The sequence below is a fragment of the Trichoplax adhaerens genome, genomic scaffold, assembly GCF_000150275.1.
Source record: "Trichoplax adhaerens TRIADscaffold_32 genomic scaffold, whole genome shotgun sequence".
In the NCBI taxonomy this organism is placed as follows: Eukaryota; Metazoa; Placozoa; class Uniplacotomia; order Trichoplacea; family Trichoplacidae; genus Trichoplax; species Trichoplax adhaerens.
In genome coordinates, this window is record NW_002060972.1 from 76,604 (window position 1) to 96,789 (window position 20,186).

Here is a 20,186-nt window from a genome sequence, read left to right on the forward strand (position 1 = left end):
CTTCAAGCTGACCAGCAAATGGTTTTACTCTATTTCATGAGCCATCATTAGACGGATACCCTAACATTAAAAATTGGAGAGGGTCTGTAGTACACCCAGTAGAAATGCAAAGCTGGTACAGTCGTCGACACACAATGAACTCTAGGCAGTAGACTACCGCAAACGTGCATGTTTCAGTCCTACCCTTATCGTTGAAAGTTTGCAACATCCCATGACCATTTCTGCTTCAAGCTGACCAGCAAAATGGCTTTACTCTATTTCATGAGCCATCATTAGACGGATACCCTAACATTAAAAATGGGAGAGGGTCTGTAGTACACCCAGTAGAAGACGACCGTTGAAATGCAAAGCTGGTACAGTCGTCGACACACAATGAACTCTAGGCAGTAGACTACCGCAAACGGGCATGTTTCAGTCCTACCCTTATCGTTGAAAGTTTGCAACATCCCATGACCATTTCTGCTTCAAGCTGACCAGCAAAATGGCTTTACTCTATTTCATGAGCCATCATTAGACGGATACCCTAACATTAAAAATTGGAGAGGGTCTGTAGTACACCCTGTAGAAATGCAAAGCTGGTACAGTCGTCGACACACAATGAACTCTAGGCAGTAGACTACCGCAAACGGGCATGTTTCAGTCCTACCCTTATCGTTGAAAGTTTGCAACATCCCATGACCATTTCTGCTTCAAGCTGACCAGCAAAATGGCTTTACTCTATTTCATGAGCCATCATTAGACGGATACCGTAACATTAAAAATGGGAGAGGGTCTGTAGTACACCCAGTAGAAGACGACCGTTGAAATGCAAAGCTGGTACAGTCGTCGACACACAATAAACTCTAGGCAGTAGACTACCGCAAACGGGCATGTTTCAGTCCTACCCCTATCGTTGAAAGTTTGCAACATCCCACGACCATTTCTGCTTCAAGCTGACCAGCAAAATGGCTTTACCCTATTTTCATGAGCCATCTTTAGACGGATACCCTAGCATTGGAGGGATTTTGGGCCTTGATTGTGTTGAAACAACCGTTCTTACTGCCTCCTGTACCATAGCCTACGGCTAGCAGCCATGTTTGCGTTATACTCCGCCGTGTCCATCAGCAAGACTACGCGCTCGCAGTACCACCGCGCGCCGACACGCTTTGACTGGAAGAGAGAGAGAAAAGACAACTGGCATGACAATGAGACACCAGCGCCAACACAATGTGGCAAGACTACGGCGATACTCGTCCACTATACGGCAAGCCAAGGCATGCTAGTGAACTAATCCAATCCACCATCTTGTCGTTGAAATTGCTGTAGTCATGTCGGATGATTAGCCATGGAGATTTGTGCCATTAACGGTGAAGAAATTGAACTGCCGACGGTGTTGATTGAAAATGTAATGGATAAGTATTGAGCTAATGCTGATCACTTGTAAGTAGTGGAGTTTGGTCTGCAGCAGCAGAGTCAATCAAGTAGTATTGTCTGTAGGAAAAATGGCTTACAGGTATAGTAATTATGTCGAATATTTGGTGGAGGACAACGATGATAGGACGACTGGAGGTCAGCGATGAAGACGACGTCGAGTAGGAAGGAGGAGGAGGGCAAGAAAGACTAGTTTAGTCATTGGAAGAGCAGTCTTGGACTGGTACAGAAGGGATTGAGGAGGTCAATTCATTTTTTTCACTCAATCATGTCAACATCAGCTCGATCGATCGTCATGGAGAGAACTGAAATGGTTTGGACTAACTACAAACTAGCGTTGAGGACAAAAAGTTGTTTCTAGACAGTATTTAGCGTAGAAGACAAAAAATGATGGCTATATGGTCGTTAGCGTCAAAGACTAAACGCTACTTCTACACAGGTTTCAATCAGAAAGAGAGATTGGACGATCGTGCTTGCAATGACAAATTCGAACTTAAATGAGTGGAGATGGGTCATCTTTTCCAAGTCTGACTAATCTCTTGCTGTAGATCCTTACGATCCATGTCAACTGAAATGGCTTGTACTAACTAATGACTAGTGTAGAGGACAAAAACTTGTTTCTATACAGTAGTTAGCGTACAGGACAAAACGTTGCTTCTAGACAGTATTCAATGAGAAAGAGAGACTCAACGATCGTCGTTGCAATGACAAATTTCAACTTGAATGAGTGGAGAAGGGTAATCTTTTCCAAGTCGGACTAATCTCTTCCTTTTGATCCTTAGGAAAATGTTTTCAAAGAAGTTCTCAATTTTACCACTTGGCAAAATGTCTTAACGCAGCAAGAGAAACAGGATATGATGGTAACTGGCAAGAATAGACGTTAACATGACTTATTGCAATAACATTGATTTCTACTCCTTCCAATGACTTGATAGCAACTTTTACCTACTGCGGAGGAAGAGGACGAAGATCGTGAAGGCATAGTCAAGTAAATTCATCAGTCAATCGCTTCATTCTACGTGAGTCATACTACTGTATTCCTAAATAGAGTCCAATCGATTTTCATTTAGATCGTTACTTCAAGGAGAAAACTTTAAATTTGGCAATCCCGTACAAGAGTTCCAACATAAATTACGTGGTAAGATAGCTATTGACATGCAATCATCGTCAATCACTGAATTAAAGTGATTCGGACGAATACAACCTGATTTCATTCAATTCAAGAATAACATTTATTGCTCGTACTTGCCTAGCTGGCTATTATGCCCCCGAAGTACGAAAATATCATGTAATGTGCCAAAACGTAAAGAAAAAGGAGTTTGAGGTGAGAAAGAGAGTCAGCAAGAGTCCTGGTCGTACCACTTCTTTAAAAGCTGTCATATAATCAATCTGGTTGCTTGAAGCATTGCTCTGCAATGCAAGATCACATTTAGCGAAAGTAACATAGCCCATCACCTACTGTATTCATCAACACTTGGTCTGCAGTTTTATCGAGTAGTCAACCAACCAAAAGAATCGAGAATGTTGTACAGTTTTGATAATCACTAAAGTAGCTCATGATATAGGAATGGAAATAACGAAAATTATACCCGTTGTCACAGATGCGTTATCCTACTATTCTACAACGACTTACACCATTATAGTTCTAGTTTTACTTATTGCAAATAGTCCACGGTACCGTATGTAGATTGGAATGCCGTCATGGTCAAGATTCATTTTCCGAGTACCTTAAATACTTTGCATTGTCACCCTGACTGCCAAGACAAATTTTCTACCTTTTCCTCTACATCCGGAACCTAATTCATTCCATTTTATTCTTGATAGGAATATTTACGTAAATATTATAAAACGCTTCTGATCGATGCTTTAAAATCACGTCAAGTAAGTGATATAAACTTGTACAAGTGGATTGCCTGTATAAAGTTACTACATGGTATACTTTTGTCTACTACTGTACAAATTTGAATTGCGTTCACGACTACGTAAGTGTAGCATTCTTACATGCTTACAGTATCTAATCATGGCTTATTCTTTAACGTACAGCATCTTGTTCAACATGTGCGAAACTCAGCACCGGATGAACCTCTTAAAAAAAGGTATAAAACGATCATGAATATCTCCTGTGCATTTCTGATCAAAAATGGATGCGTGTGTAATTTGGACTAGCACGTAGTAACAAGCGTACGACACTAAAATTTATATACTTTCTCAACTCCAAATAATCATTGCACCCTTTATTGTAGGCGAAAGCAAAATCATATTGATAAAGTAATCTGTTCTAATCGCCTTAGTGCGACCGTACAGAAAAGATATAAAAGGTTTGTCTATTTTCATTTTTGGTCTATGAACCGATATCTCCAGCTTATACAAGTATTACATTGCAACACGTTACTATTTCGAGCAATGATTACAATATCCATTATCTAAGGCTTCTAATTGAAACGAATTAATCTCTTCTCTAGTATCCTAAGTGATTGCTTTAAAGAATGTAACGTAAGTTCCCTATTAAATCAAATATGTATTTAGCTCATTCTTTGTTGGGCTTACTTCAACGCCCTCCTGAATGTATCCAAATTTAGTCTTTGTAACCGAGAACCCAATTTCTTTCACTTTAGTTGAACGAAAGTGAATTTGATGATGACGATGTTACGCAAAATACATTCGGTACGGTACTTCAGTAATTATGGACGATACAGAGTTGTCAGGGATAGATCTCAATTTAATCTTTGGTCTCGTTATGTAGATGGTAATAATGAAAATAAAAATAGCAATCTCACAAATGGCAATGACCACATGGCACATGAACTCGATGCAACGTACAATCGTATGTTATACAAGCAAAAACGAAGAAATCGTCAAGAACCTGTAAGAAACTTGATTATCTTGTAAACTAGGATATTAACCAATAAATTGCGGCATGTTATCATTGACCCTTTACAGTATTTTAATTGGAACTAATCTTGTAATATCCAGGATAGGAGAAAGCCTACATCTTCAATAGCGGAAATATTTATGAGAACTTATCCGAGTTATAAAATTTACGAAATTAACGGTACTGATTACAACATTCATACTTATTGTCGGTAAAATGCAGTAATCGTTAAGATGATGGGCATAATCGACTTTAAATCCAATGGCGATCTAGGTATCCTACCGGTGAAAGAAAAAGTTATCAGAAAAAGGAAAAGCAAAAACTCATCGCTACATGCGAAGTAATTTAGCTTGCATTTCTAGTCATTGATCGAAACTGTCAAAGTCGTAATCCTATTTCAATTTACAGTGGCGAAGTCCAAGTTCCTAAAACTTGTTCAAACTATTTTGGCCTTATACGAAATATATTTAAAGGTCTTCCAGAAAGAAGAGGTTCCACTAAAACGGTAAAACATGAACTATTTTGCGGATATTCATCTAATTGCTGACAAATTTGGCGATTAACTGAATTTCGTGCTTTAATTGATCGCAAACTGATCTATGTCATAGATTGAAGAACGGATTGTTGCTTGGCAGGTACGACAATATTACATTTTTAGAATTATAGGCTTTACGTAACTCTAGCGCAAAGTTGTAATGTGCTGTTCCCTTCATCAATTTTAACAATTTTAATAACTCAATCTCACTGTTTCATCTGTTTCATCTCAGAAATCTGGTAAACGAATGGACGACAATGCTGACTGGGTAACTCAAGTAGATGATTGGTCGGAATTAGTTACTTCTGGTTTACGTTACCTGTCTGCCGATGCTGGATGTAAGCGACAGAAATAGTTCTATAAATATATTGCGATTGTAATCATTGTGTCATATTAAATACCTTAATGTAAGCTAACAACATTTTTAATTGAAGGACAGTATAGTCGATAAATTGCATTATAATTATCTATGCGACATGCCAATTCGCTATTGACGTTTAGTTGAGGCACATTGAAATGTGTTTCGTGCTAGTTATTTTGCTGCATACTTGATAAACTGCGGATAAGGCCCAAATTTATGTTCACGTGAAATACAGTATAAAGGTACTGTAATGGTTGAAGTATCATCGAGAGTTACCATACCATATAATACTTGGCATTGACATAATATAATATGGTAATAGTTGGTATTGCGCATATGGTATCGTGACAAATATCGATCTTATGCAGTGATGATACTGTAGGAATAGATATCGTAATCTAGTGTTAGTAACCCAGTATAGTAGCTTATAAATGCTACTTTATTTTAAACCAGAGGGATCGCTTATAATTCACTAGTATCGATAATCAAATACAAAAATTTAATATTCTACTTGCTCTATTATTAATTATCTTACTTTTTTATATCAAGTCAAACAATCCTTGATTAACAGCTTAAATTGTGAAATTTTTTTATTTGTAATAGCTGTTTCGTCAGTCGCTCCAATACCTGGCTTTGTACCATATGTGGATTTTCGAGAAAGAATGCAACAATGGAAATGGACAGGTCAAGATTGATGATATTAAAGACATTTTATTCATGTTCTGAAATATGTGCTCATAACGTACAGGTTCCAAACGAGATTCTGATGAAATATTAGAGCCTTTCTGTCAGCACTGGTTCGATACTCGAGACGACGAAATGGTATTACTGCTACTCAATTACAGTATTAATTTATTTATTTATTTGAAAGTAACCCCTTTCTTGGAAATACCGTATGATTGTTTTATTTTTTTGACGGAAGTACTAATTCATTGCAAATAATCATTTAGGAAACTGTTAATCCTCTTGCTAATCTTCCGTTACCCGGGAGGTGAGTTGCTTTGATGATGGTATATTAAACTGTATAATGATAACTAAATTACAATTTTATGTATCATTTTAGTCAAACAGAATATATTGTTAAACCAAGTTCAGATATTGATAAAGAAGCTTTTAGAAATCAGGTATTTATTAGCACTGCCGTTTACCACTGGCTACACGACCCTTGTGTATCTATTGATAAGTTCTTTCGTTGCCTATTTTTAAAAATTTAGGAGCAAGTTCGATATTCAAATCCTCACCGAGCATTTACCTATCGTATGCATGACTATGATTCCGTTGTTGGACCAGTGAAGGTTAGAAATTTTCTGCTTATAAAGCAACAATAGTCGCATTTGGTATTTCTATGTCGATCATCTTAAACAACCTTGGGGCATTAATGTATTATGGCAATCAATTTTACAGGGTATTTATGAAAAACAGATCTCAGCGTCTAGTAAAGCTAGAGAACATGCTCTCTTAAAACAGGATCGTCCACCGTTTGTTACCATACTGACTATAGGTTTGCTATATGCTTGTAAGGCTGTCACGGTTAACTAAATAGCGGTTCTATTTCTTTCTTGGATGTATAAAATGACTCCAATTTTACGCTTTAACAGCCCGTGATGCCGCAGCACGCTTGCCGAATGGAGAAGGAACCAGAGCTGATGTTAGTTGTTCATCGTGCATTGCTTAATTGTAAATAGAATAAACAAAACTATTCGTCTGGAACTTTATTTTTGCTTGCAGATTTGCGAGTTGCTAAAAGATTCTCAGTACCTTGTGGAATGCTCTGATAGCCAGGTTTCTTACTACTAATAGATTGTCTATTAAGCTATATTTGATGATAAAATTATAAATGCTTACATAATAGATATATCACCAGAAATACTTAGTATTTCTATATTAAAACGTAGATAAATTCCGTGGTTAGTGGTGCTTTGGATCGATTGCATTATGAGAAAGATCCATGTGTAAAATATGACAGTAGCAGAAAACTTTGGGTATATCTTCATAGAAATCGAACTGAAGAAGAGTTTGGTTTGTATATTAACGGAGTTACATCGAGTTCTAGCTTTATGTCCTTTATCTCCTTTTATTTAATTAATAATTAAAGATATTTTAGTAACGAGCCAATTTTCATCAAATGCTCTCCAGAACGTATACACAACACGCAGGCTGCAGCCTATCAAGCCAAAAAGGGAGTTACCAAATCCAAGGCACCAAAATTGCAGGTACTTTCGTGTCGTCATTACACATTTGACGGATTAACTTAATCTTAATAATCGCTGAGACTAAGAAAGCTGTTATTTCAAATCATGAAGTATAAATGCTCTTTTTGCACTACAGAAATCGACTGCGGATAAAAGCTTTTCCCTTCAGCCAAGAAATGAATTTACAGATGTGGACAACGTCAGTAAGGATGAAAATGCTTCTGATGCATCCAGCGATGAAAAGCTTTATGCTTCACCCATAAGTTCTCAGAAGAGTAGATCCATTGATGATCAACTCTCAGAAGATTTGGTAGTAAAATCTACTGCTAGCAGTGCGGGCACAAAAACTAAATTGATAATAAGTAACACTAAAACCTCAGAATCCTCTGTAAAATCGGAATTTCCAAGCGAGCAGAATTCTAGTCCATATGAAAATCATGACGAAACTGACCTACTGCCCGATGGATCGATTAGTTCTAAAGTATCAGAAAATGATAGCGATAGTTTATCAGATGCTGAAGATTATCTTGATGGAAGTGACGACGTTATGATGAGTCTCGATGATGAACAATTCTGAATTTTTTGTTTTAGTATCAATGATTATTTCTCGAATTTACTGTACATGTTATTCCATGCTATTTCGCACCTTAATTTACTATATGAAATGTAGAGTCTAATAGTTTAGCACTGTTTTATAATGATGCCTAGAAAATGTACAGCTAATTCAATCGGGGAAGAAAAGAGGTCAGCCGCAATGGAAAAGAAGGCTGCTAAATACAAAATTATATGTGCTGCTTTAAACTGTAATTACAGCTGTAAAAATGTAACTATGATTTGACCAAATAATCACCTCTGTTTCAAAAATAAAACTATTCATAAATTATCTTCGAATCTTACTATTTTATTCTTTTCTGATTAGTTGCAACTTTCAGATCCGAAAAGTTGCAACGCATAATAATCACGAAATCAATATGATACCATTAAAATGCGTTCTCGACTGACAATGGTCGGCAGATTACAGCAATAAGTTAGAGCTGGTGTAGGTAACAGACCGGTCAAATTTTACGCACCCAAAGATATTTTCATATATTGGTCGCATTAAATATTTCTTATTGAATAGCATATATGTTATGATGATTGCAACACTGAAAGGCTGAAACATACTAACAGTGAAGAAAAAGGAGGGACTCCCTACATCAGCTGCTGAGTACTCATACCAATATTGTATTATGGCTATGGTGACCTTTTTGGATCACTACAACACAATACTACAACAGGATTAACATTTAAGATTATGCCGTAATATCGATATTTGATTGTTTTAACCCTTTAGTAAGGAATTGACAACAATTTGCACATTCAATCGCTTTAAATCTGCGTATGTTTGACCAGTTCCAACGAATACTATTGGTTGACCAGCTGTATAGGTCATTGATATCGCGGCACCAACCTGACAAAAAATAGAAAAATTAAATGCCTTCAGTATTATGCCGATTTTAGACAATTACAAGTTAATACTTTTCACTATAACAGTAAGCAAAGCTTTATTTATTTATATCTATACCCAGAACCGCATATCTAAAATCATTCTGAATTTCATACATAATCTAAAGTAAAAATCAGCAAAGATATACCTTGTCATCAATAGTATCGAATTTAGTCAATAAAATGCCATCGATAAGCCGCGGATTATCACTTTTCGAAAAATCCATCATAGCATGATTGAATTTCTTCAATTGATCTACTGCTTCATTGCCAACTAGTGCTTCACCAACAAAAAGTACCAAATCTGGTTCATTGATATGAACCAACTAAAAAAGAAAAAATGTTGAGTTTACTTATACGCCTATATCACCATAGAAACAAACGTTTTAGGCATTTGAAGGACTGAACGGCAACTAGTTAAAATGCATGAGTTATAGGCGTTTGGTTAATAGTAATATAGCATAAAAAGTCCATCTACTAATCATAAAGAAGATTGTAGTCTAATCGTTAATCTAAAAAATCGCTATTATTGCCATATGCCAATACCTTTGCTAAAGATCTCATCAAGGGCTCATTGTCTTGCATTCGGCCAGCAGTATCAATTAGTACCACGTCAATTATTCGATCTTGAGCTAGAAATATAAATCATAGGCATTCGGACACATCTATTGTAAGTATCGATTCATATATCGTACAGTATTATATGCAAGTAGATATAAAGTTATTTAATAAAGTCTAAAATCATAGCTTTATTTTAATCCCGTACCGAAGTTGATAGCATCCATCGCTATTCCAGCTGCATCTTTGCCGTATCCTTTTTCAAAGAGAATTACGGAAGGTTCTTCATCACCTTCAGCCGGATGCAATGCATTCAAATGGCGAACATGAGTTCGCAATTGCTCCACAGCGCCAGCACGAAAGGTATCACATGCAGCAATTAAGACACGATAACCGTTTTCCATGAGCCAAAAGCAAATCTACAATATTTTCGAATAAACACTAATTAAAAACTGTCCAGTGATATATGTGAATAGATAAAAATCACAAAGTAATGAGCATCGAAATACTTTAGCAAGATTTGTGGATTTTCCAACTCCGTTCACACCGCAAAATGTAATCGAATATGGCTTTTGCCGACGTTTAGCTTCCATACAGTCACGCAGTATGTCAATTTGACGTCTTGGCGACAACAGCTGAGTTAGGGATTCGGCTAAGGTTTTCTTCACTTCACTGGTGATTCCTAGACATTTCATTAACTTTAGCTTTAATATCCTGAAATATTGAAATTACATTTACAATGATAATCATGCTGGCATGTACTTACCACCGAATGTACCGATAACTTTGCCTTCCAACTTGGTCGAGACGCTACTGCATAATTGGTCAGCGATATCAGCAGCAACATTTTTTGCTATACAAATTCCATGGAATATGAGACAAACAGAAGCAAATACGCTCAAATCAGTACATGGCTTACTTAAAAAATTTCTGAATGAGGCACTAGTCAAGTCTAGTCAAAGTTTACCACTTTACAGTTTGTCATACCTATTAAATGCTCCTTCATTTTCTCTAAGATTGGTACCATCCCCTCTTTCGTAATTATTTTTTGTCCAGTTAGAGTTTTAAAGAATGACAACAAACCAGTTTGCTGTTTCTTGGGAGCTGGTTGAGAGCTACTGCGGAATACGTAGATATTTATGTACGATTAAACAATATCACTGCTTCGCAACTGCAGGTATCCAGTATTAATCTTCAATATGTCATTACTACGTATGTATTAGCGTATCTATAGCATACATACGACGTACGCTATTAAATGTATGTGTTAAGACTAAATCAGTTGTTCAAGAATTTACTTCGTAGCATTATTGATTTCTTCTTCTTCCTCTGATGATTCCTCTGAAGCTGATTGCTCTTCAACTTCTTCAAAAGTTTTTAACTGTCCCTTCATAGTTCCAACGAAACTTTTCTATAATTCGGTTAGTAAAAGTAGCGATCATAGAAATTAAAGGGGCAAATGAAATGATAATTTCGCTGTAACTTTGAATCATTAAAATATTAAAGATATAGAAAGTCTTACGTTCACTTCGACGTCTTTATTAGCGTTGACGTTATCCCCAGACGCAGTATTACTGCTATAATCCAGCTCGACTTGATCTCTAGTAGAACCGCCGTTCGACCATACTCTATCGGCCTTCTTATGAGGTTCTTTACTAGCTGTGCTGGTGGTTGTTTTGGATGGTTTTTGAGATCTACTAAGGAAGGACAAGATCTGAGTTAGATTGACATCATTTACGAACAATTCAAATTTCAATAGCGCGAAGCTTTAAAGAATGTATAAAATACAGTAATAAGCGCACATCTTTATATTTTACATTTCATTTGAAATATTTTTTACCTCACTCTTCCTTTCGGTCCAGTTCGAGGTTTCCCACTAGCCCTTGGACTAACATTTCTTGCAACTTGCGGAATAGTAGGCGAAGCGGATTCTGCTACTACCCCGTTACTGCCACTGCTACTATTGTTAGCTAGTAAATTGTAATAATGATATTATAGGCAAATATCAGCTAAAGCATAATCGCTGCTGAAACAACGATTAGGAGCAAAGGTGATCGTATCTTACATCATCAAACTAGTTAATAATAATTCAACACAATCTGTTAAGCAATTTGAAGTAAGTATTGGCATGACACTAGTGTAACAACGAAGCAGTCACTGATATCATAAATCATTATATTACGTTCTTCGTAGTCTATTTGTACCAAAGGTTTTTACTAGATGCTATTTAGGTATTTACATTGCAATCTAATATATACTGAATATGGCAGGTGTCACACTATATAGATATAGCAGCTTCAGATTAAAATTACTTGGTAATCAGCAAAGCCAACACAATGAACGAAGAATTACAAAAAGTGTTTGGCAACCAAATTAGTAGTAACCAATTGTAAATCTATAGTGAAGAGACGTACCTTCCAGAACAGGAGCATCGTTAGACTCGTTATTATTCTTTTGATCGACTTTCAGTGAAGCAATTGTCTTTCGAGATTTCTCAGACTCTTTAAAAGTCCTCATCTTCTTTGGCTGTGCTTGCTTCACTTTGTGTTCTTCAATGACAGACTTCAAGATGGTTTGATACTCAACATCAAAATCAAACTTCCGATATGTTCCAGTAGATAATCTGTCTTTGTATTTATCCCGAAAAGCCAGGTGAACATCTGATATTAGCTTGTCAATATAAAGTAATTGCACTATTTTCTGATAGGCAACCTAAAATGGATTGATGAAATGTAGCGTACTGTTAGTGAAGCATGCGAAATATAACTATTGTCGCATACGATTAAGCCTGTATTAAACTAAGGCTGAGTGAATTAAGGTTAATCCAGGATGTTACTGCAGTTTCCCGATTAAATCAATCAGCAAGTGATTCGAAAATACAACATCGGCCTATTGAAGTATGTTGGACAGTACAATCACATATTTAAAACAGAATTACTCCATTGGCATAATCAATAATCAGTTAAAGTTGATTGTATTAGTTTACGGCCATCTGCAGCAACAGCAACAAAATCATTTTTATAACAAATAACAAAAGCTTCAGCGTTGCGAGTGTTAACATTATAAAATGTAGTGAAGTGGCTGATGTTAATTTTCATCACTAATTGTAACGGATCACGATGACATTCAATGAGATAAAAGACTGATTTTCGTTAATAATTAACCGTTGTAAAGGGATAAGTCGACTACACTTGATTAATTAATTGTTCGTAAAACTGATGAATGCAAGACTTTGGTTGATATCAAGTCGGCTTTTCGATAAAAGATGAGCTAACTATACACTTGATATTGCCTAAACATTGTAACAGCATGAAATTGATATATACTAATGGGTTCCGTTCGCTAATGTCCCGTTTGCATGTAACTTTAGTATAACATACGAGTAAGTCATGGTTAGGAAATAAATGAATTACTTTAATACAGTGTAGGGCAGGTATCCTGAAAGCACCGCTGTTATTTTGTAAAAGATAACAGTAGTAAACAGAAAATAAAATTACAATCATTGGTATTCTCAAATCGAATCTTAATCAAAAATTCGTTCAGCCGACAGTACGTTGTTGATTCAGGAATGTATTCATAGCTATACAGTATACAAATCATACTTTCTCAAGTTAATGAATTGAATCACGGATGATTACAATATGGATGTATCACCTGTAAGCCTATGTAAAATTACTATTTATGTATTGAGTATCGTCTATTGAAATCATTATGATGCAAACTTACCACAAAGACCAGTTCAAATTCATTATCCAGCTTATACTGTAATTCGAGACTGTCATGGGTAAAGGTTGACTTGCCAGTGCGCTCCTATATAGACATGAAGAAGAAATAGATTATGCAACAGTCTGAATATTAGAGTCCCTACTAACATCCGATGATAGCTCCAAGGGTGATGTATAACATAATGTAGTATGATGATAGGATTTATTGGCTTTTCAAGCAGTTCAACACGCTGTAGCCCCTTGAAGTTGAAATATATGGTGAATGAGCGTTGGATGGCTGCAACGCCTAAGATCGTTGCAGTTTCTATGGTTTTGGTAGTATATAAGCGTCGATTGCTGTTCAGAATCATCGATGGTACCGCCATCCTATCTACATGCTATTGTTTGACCCTCTATAGTAACAGGGTGACTACTACGACTGTATTTTTATTTCAAATTCTCAAATACAAAGCAATTATTTCATATTGATCAAGGGGCAAGATCCCATTTCATCCGTTCAAGCCCTTTGAATGAACGTTTTTCCTGGGTTGGCTGGGAGATTTTCTACCCTTATCGTTTTGAAACCAAATCATTTTGTTAAATTGGGTGATTTTTACCTGAAGAATAACGTCCCGTATTAAAGCATTAACTGGCTCTGTAAACGAATGCTGGATGCCTTGAAAGCACCATAAAACGATCCCACTCTTAGTGAAGATGGTGAATAGATCCAACATGGTGGCAGTCTTTGTCAGGGATTTGTCGTTCAAGGCGAGTAACTAACGAATGACTGCGATCAGACTTCTCTAGTGCTAGTATAATCGTATTATTATTATGATAGGGTGCAGTCATGGACGACTGTACGGAAGAAGAACTGGACTGATCACTCCCTCGGACAGACGGATGTTTCTAGCCCAAAAGAAGCCGTCGATTTCGCAAAAGGGCTGCTGTACTGTATTGGCTATGCCTCTACCGTGTTGGTTTTATAAATCATGGGTACTCATTGAAATAACTTCTCCAAATGTTATAGAACTGTTTCCAAGTGGAACTTACTAAAATGGGCAATAAAATTCAAGGCAATATTACTTAATTTACAGCAATTCGTATTCGTATTATTATGATAGGGTGAAGTCATGGACGACTGTACGGAAGAAGAACTGGACTGATCACTCCCTCGGACAGACGGATGTTTCTAGCCCAAAAGAAGCCGTCGATTTCGCAAAAGGGCTGCTGTACTGTATTGGCTATGCCTCTACCGTGTTGGTTTTATAAATCATGGGTACTCATTGAAATAACTTCTCCAAATGTTATAGAACTGTTTCCAAGTGGAACTTACTAAAATGGACAATAAAATTCAAGGCAATATTACTTAATTTTACAGCAATTCGTATTATTATGATAGGGTGAAGTCATGGACGACTGTACGGAAGAAGAACTGGACTGATCACTCCCTCGGACAGACGGACGTTTCAAACCTAAAAGAAGCCGTCGATTTCGCAAAAGGGCTGCTGTACTGTATGGGCTATGCCTCTAACGTGTTAGTTTTATAAATCATGGGTACTCATTGAAATAACTTCTCCAAATGTTATAGAACTGTTTCCAAGTGGAACTTACTAAAATGGACAATAAAATTTAAGGCAATATTACTTAATTTACAACAATTCGTCCATTGGAAATGAACCGTTTGCATAGACTAAAGTACGATCAGAACGAAAGTATTTTGGCAGGATATTTTGACCAGACAAATCCGAAAATGTCTGTCCGTCCAAAGGTGACGAGCATTCAACAGTATTACAGCGCGGTATCCATAGAGATCGGCATGGTCTGGCCCGGTCTGGTCCGGTCTGGTCCGATCCGGTTCGGACCAGAGTCTTTCTTATGTTTCTACCACTGTAATATTACTGTACTGGACAGTACGCTACCACCTGTAATTGGCATACTGTACTGTACTCCAGCTTGTAGTACTGTAGTACGGAAAGTCTTCTTATAACGTGGGATGAATTAATGATCTGGACCAAAATCAGCTAATGACGAATATCCATGAGTCCAATTACAATCTTTACGTAGCATGTAGGATAAAATTTGTCTTGATGATGTTAGCAAGTTAGGATGTACCGTAGTAATGCTCCAAGTGATGTAAATTAGCTCTGTAAATAAGACTCAAGTACTTGAATTACACTCATTTGTAGGTTATTATTTAGAAGCCGTAAATTGAATTTATTATCAATCAATTAAGCAGTACTGAAGTCTTAGGATTCCTCAACATAAACTATGCTATACTAATCATTACAGGTAAGCAAAGTCCCTCAACCTGGAGATTAGTACTATTCCTACTAATAACTAAGACTAAATGGATATTTGAAGTGCGAACAGGTTGAGTCTGGGTATTATACCAGAAATCGAATAGGTTCATCAAAATAAATCCTTATAAGTTATAGCTAAATGTCCTCATGAGAACATTGAATAATACGTAAAGTAGCTTTAAATGGAGATACATGTAAAAAAAAATGGATTAATTGGCTTTTACGGTATCAAAATTGAATCTTTATAGGCCAATGACTGAGTAAAGTGCAAGATAGCCGTTAATGACAGTAAATTAATGAAGATATAGCTAAAACTGCAATGATCAAAATACAAGCAGATGCAGAATGAGCGATAGACCAATGGTAACTATAGAAACTGTCTATATCTAATGGATAATTGTATCTGAGGAAAGGAGAGACTTTAGTGTTTGTATTATTCTACTGTTGAGACTAATTATTATGTTGAGTGTCTCTTATCATAAAATCATTTACTTAACGACGGTGTAGATATCTACTTCTTTGTAATCGAGCAATATGACAGACTGAATGTACTTCAAAATTGATAGAGCTTAAGATAGTCTGTCTCTATGAATTCATTAGTTATTTCAAAATAAAGGATCGGCTACGATAAAAGCACGAAACAATGTAGTATCGCAAACATGAAGTATTTAGATTGAATCTGCTTCTATCCATCTCATTAATGTCCTCCTTCCTTTGCTATTCGTTTTGGATACTCCATTCTAAGCCATATAATAAAATGTTTCGATCTTCTCATGTTCTCTTTCAGATTATTCTTAACATATATGCGGCTTGTAAATAGCGTCTCGATGAAATGGTTTTAAGCAAAAAGATTGAGAATGTCATCGATAAGGAATATCAATTGATTATTAATGATATTCCACTAGCTGATTATTTATACGATCTACGAAGTATAGGATTGATATCTGACGATGAAGTTATCAAACTTAGAGATGATTGCAAGAATAATAAAGAGCGAGTATTTGAATTTTTAAAAATATTGAAGTCAAGAAGTGATGAAAACTTCTTTCAATTCTGCTGTATACTCAAGGAAAGTCAAGTCAGACATATTCAAGATATTGGTAAAGCTTTAGAAATTGAAGCTAATATCCCTAATAAACATAGTAAGTCCAATTATATTCCACATATACTAAGTGTCCAGGTATAATACTAATTGTTTAAAATATTCAGGGTTAGTTAATGAATAAAAGCTGATGTTCTCTAACCTACTATTGAACTACGGGCGTAGTTACCTTAGAAATTGCTACTTTAGGTACAGAATTTCATAACTACATTTCACTGATCTCATACAATTTCTAGCTTACTTAAATTTAGGATAGAAATTAGGCTATTTTGAGATATACTATGGGATCTAATTCAAAATATCATTTCAAACTTATCCTACTTTATTCTAATTTAGCATATCTAATAAGTCAAATCAGTCAGCTAAAATTAATCTTATAGTGAACTTACGAAAAATTGTAGTTTTATTAAGTAGGCATGGTACAACGTTGTTAAATTTTATTAAGCAATAAGCATCTTTAATATTCATCAAATTTTATATCAATATCCTATATGAAGCTCAAATTCAAGCAACTGCAAGTCAAATTCAGCCAAGGAAAAGTAATTAGGATTATTAAAAAAATACATTAATCTAGCCATAATTTTATCTACTTATGTGAATACCTAAATTAACTTCTCAATAGTCGTTTTAACCACTTTATTTCTGGCTCGAATACATAAAATTCTACTGGGTTATTTTCACTTTATAGCGTCACTAATTGCATTTTCTTACATCTTGACTTATAAAAAGAAAATCCCCTCTTGCATCCATTCCGTGCCATAAAATCAACATTGTTTAGTAAGAAGGCATCGATCTCGACATCATCTCCAACTAAAAGTATGTCTTGCACCTTGGCAGTTACTAATCTGTCTTACCTATTCTCTGCTAGTATATTGCAGCTTACTGGTATAATAAGACACTCCAATTCAAACTTGCTCTGTGATATACGAAGGAAAAATTTCAATTATTTAATAAACCTGCCTATAAATTGTTTAAATGCTAGCATGAATGATATCATTTTATTTAAATATAAGACAGCATTTACATGGCTTGTAACTGTAATAAGCATTATCGTAGTATAGAACACTTTATAAACTTTAGGAGAAAGTACTTGTATATATTTAGTTACATTTCTTTGCGTTATATAGCATGTTTTCATTTCCACTATTTGCTCATCAGAGACTTTCCCGCTCGCAAGTTCTTCGCAAAGTGTATCCGAATATTCTTCATCAGAGAATTCTCCATCAAAAAATCCCTCATCAGAAAATTTTCCATTAGTGAATCCCCCATTAGAAAATCTGTTATTGGAAACTTCTTCATCAGAAATTCCTGTATTGGAATTTTCTACATCCGATTTGTCTCTAGCAAAAAGCTCTTCTTCTCAAATTTCTATACTCGATTTTGATGTGCCTGAAAACTTACTTCGAAATCTTCCTCCAACTCCAAGTAATCACTATGTTATGAGAAAGGACGCCGTAAACACGATTTGTGATCAATTAAAGATCATAAATGATCTATCTGGTCATCTCTTAATCCATGGTATGGCTGGTAGCGGTAAAACAGTTACTGTTTGTCAGTCTGTAAGGCAAGCTGCTAAAAGAGGCTATTTTAAATCAAATGGTTGTTACTGGATGAAAATTGGTAAGATTGCTAATTATATTATGAAAGTCTATAATCTATTTTAGCATGTACTTTATAGGCATATAACTCAAGCTGATAATACTGTCATAGATTTCATACTGATTCAATGCTACGGTATTGTAGAGAATCATTAAGTTAATAAATCTGGTAGAGTAAAATAACCTATAAATTACCGAAGTAAAATTATGACAGTAAATGTCAAAGACAGCTATAATTAAATGTAGTTGAAATTCTACAGCTGCAGCTGCAACTGGATAAAAAAATGAATTAAGAAGTATTCCTTTTCCAATATATACTTTTATCAATATAATATTTAGAGTAACCATCAATTCCTCTTAGGTAATATATCAAACGGGCAGTTATCCAACCAGCTAAAGATATTAGGTATAAGTCTTGGTATAGAGTGGAAGGAACATATTCAATCAATAGGAGAAATTTCTGCAGCTCTCAGTTACTATTTGCAGGGTAAATATTTTACCTGTTTTCAGTAATAAATCATTTTAAATTAGATTAAGTCTATTAAGAAATTATTTGATATCTTTATAATAGTCAATAGCCGAATATCCGATACATTGTTTATTTTCGATGATATCTGGATAAAGGATCATTATAACTACTTATCCTTTGCCAAAAAGTCTATCGCTACTTCACGATTTTTGTATTATGAAAATGAGCTTACTCACTACTGCATTCGGCTGCCGGTTCGTCTTTATTGAAATTTCTTTCTTGATGCAACATTTTACTTAATCAACGAATAACCTGCCTTAGCTGACGTCTTTCTTTAGGAATATGCATCGATGGAATGAAATCCAGAAATACTATTAATCTTATACTCTTCTTCTACTTGCATATAGGAGCAGTTAGCTTTCGACGAAGCAATAGAATTGCTTTCATTACATCGCCACGATCGCGATACTCAAGTTTTGCGTGATAATCCAATTATCAAGAATGTCATCGATAGTTGTGCGGGCCTACCGTTAGCCATCAATTTAATTGGTGGTTTGCATCTAGACACTAACGAAGATTGGAATAAAGCTAAAGCAATCATTTCAAATAAGTCCAAGAAAGTTAGATTAGCTAACTATAACTTTAATCTGCATGGAACATTGCAGTTAAGTGTGGAATCTATAGAAGAAAATGATAGACGACTGTTTGAGTCGCTAGTTGTATTTAAACGCGTAAATATTCCCATCGAATCAATTGCCTCATTATGGAACTGTGATGAGCAAGACACGGACGATCTCTTAGTAGAAATGAATAATAAATCATTGCTAAGATATGTTAGAGGAAACAAGTAAGTACTGTACAAAAAGAGTGTAAATAAATTGATTTAGGTCGAGAGAGCATTGCAATTAATTGCAATATATTCACTAGTATAATGGTTAAATAATCTTTGGAATTAAGTATTTCTAATGGTCATGCATCATAAATTTAGTGAGTTACAACGCATGCAATCGTTTTCTACAGTACATTAAACTTGGGAACTATAATTATAGTTTGTCTCATTCGCTTTTGAATATATTTGGTAAGTTATGAAATAGAAGATGATCTTCTGATAATAAAATATAAAATCTTGCTTAGGCCACTTTCTAGATCAAAGATACCCATTGCTATATAGTGTAAGCTGTCTTGTTAGCATTTCTTATTAAGTGTTAGTTTATTATTAATGCAATACTTACATCTTCTGCATACTGTACCATCAGCCTGATCTCAAGTTGTAAATTTTTTCAAGGTGTTACTGTGTTATACATGATTTGATGGTCGACTATCTTCAACAAAAAATCTACTCTCAGTCATCAAACCAGGATTCTCTTAAAATACTGAACGAGAAGTTGTTGGACGGTTATCTTAATCGGTGCCATGGGAGATGGAATGTCTTCCCTGATGATGGTTATTTCTATCAAAATCTTATTTATCATGCTTTAATTGCTGAAAGTGATGAAAATCTTACCAATATCATGGCTGATTTCAATTGGATGACTTGCAAAATTAGATCAGACAAGATTATCTACAATCTCATCCGCGATATAACAGACTATGTTAATTA

General features: G+C 35.5%; 3 protein-coding genes across 3 annotated transcripts; 2 read left to right on the forward strand and 1 right to left on the reverse strand.

The window, feature by feature from the left end:
- Window positions 1-6,227: 6,227 nt before the first annotated feature.
- Window positions 6,228-7,433, forward strand: TRIADDRAFT_33249 (uncharacterized protein; the record flags this gene model as incomplete). The annotated part of the gene is made up of 7 exons (XM_002117870.1): window positions 6,228-6,302; window positions 6,393-6,473; window positions 6,583-6,679; window positions 6,777-6,826; window positions 6,907-6,960; window positions 7,074-7,197; window positions 7,315-7,433. 7 exons carry the CDS (start codon window positions 6,228-6,230, stop codon window positions 7,431-7,433), a joined length of 600 nt encoding a protein of 199 aa, XP_002117906.1.
- Window positions 7,434-8,691: 1,258 nt separating this feature from the next.
- Window positions 8,692-13,851, reverse strand: TRIADDRAFT_33282 (uncharacterized protein; the record flags this gene model as incomplete). The annotated part of the gene is made up of 13 exons (XM_002117901.1): window positions 8,692-8,820; window positions 9,005-9,181; window positions 9,402-9,487; window positions 9,622-9,832; window positions 9,923-10,095; window positions 10,180-10,266; window positions 10,401-10,531; window positions 10,712-10,824; window positions 10,948-11,063; window positions 11,291-11,383; window positions 11,798-12,125; window positions 13,140-13,223; window positions 13,735-13,851. The coding sequence occupies 13 exons, from the start codon at window positions 13,849-13,851 to the stop codon at window positions 8,692-8,694; spliced, it is 1,845 nt and encodes a 614-aa protein (XP_002117937.1).
- A 2,398-nt stretch (window positions 13,852-16,249) lies between these two features.
- Window positions 16,250-19,437, forward strand: TRIADDRAFT_61940 (uncharacterized protein; the record flags this gene model as incomplete). Its single annotated transcript, XM_002117871.1, has 4 exons — window positions 16,250-16,597; window positions 17,647-18,139; window positions 18,689-18,840; window positions 18,994-19,437. 4 exons carry the CDS (start codon window positions 16,250-16,252, stop codon window positions 19,435-19,437), a joined length of 1,437 nt encoding a protein of 478 aa, XP_002117907.1.
- Window positions 19,438-20,186: the final 749 nt, after the last annotated feature.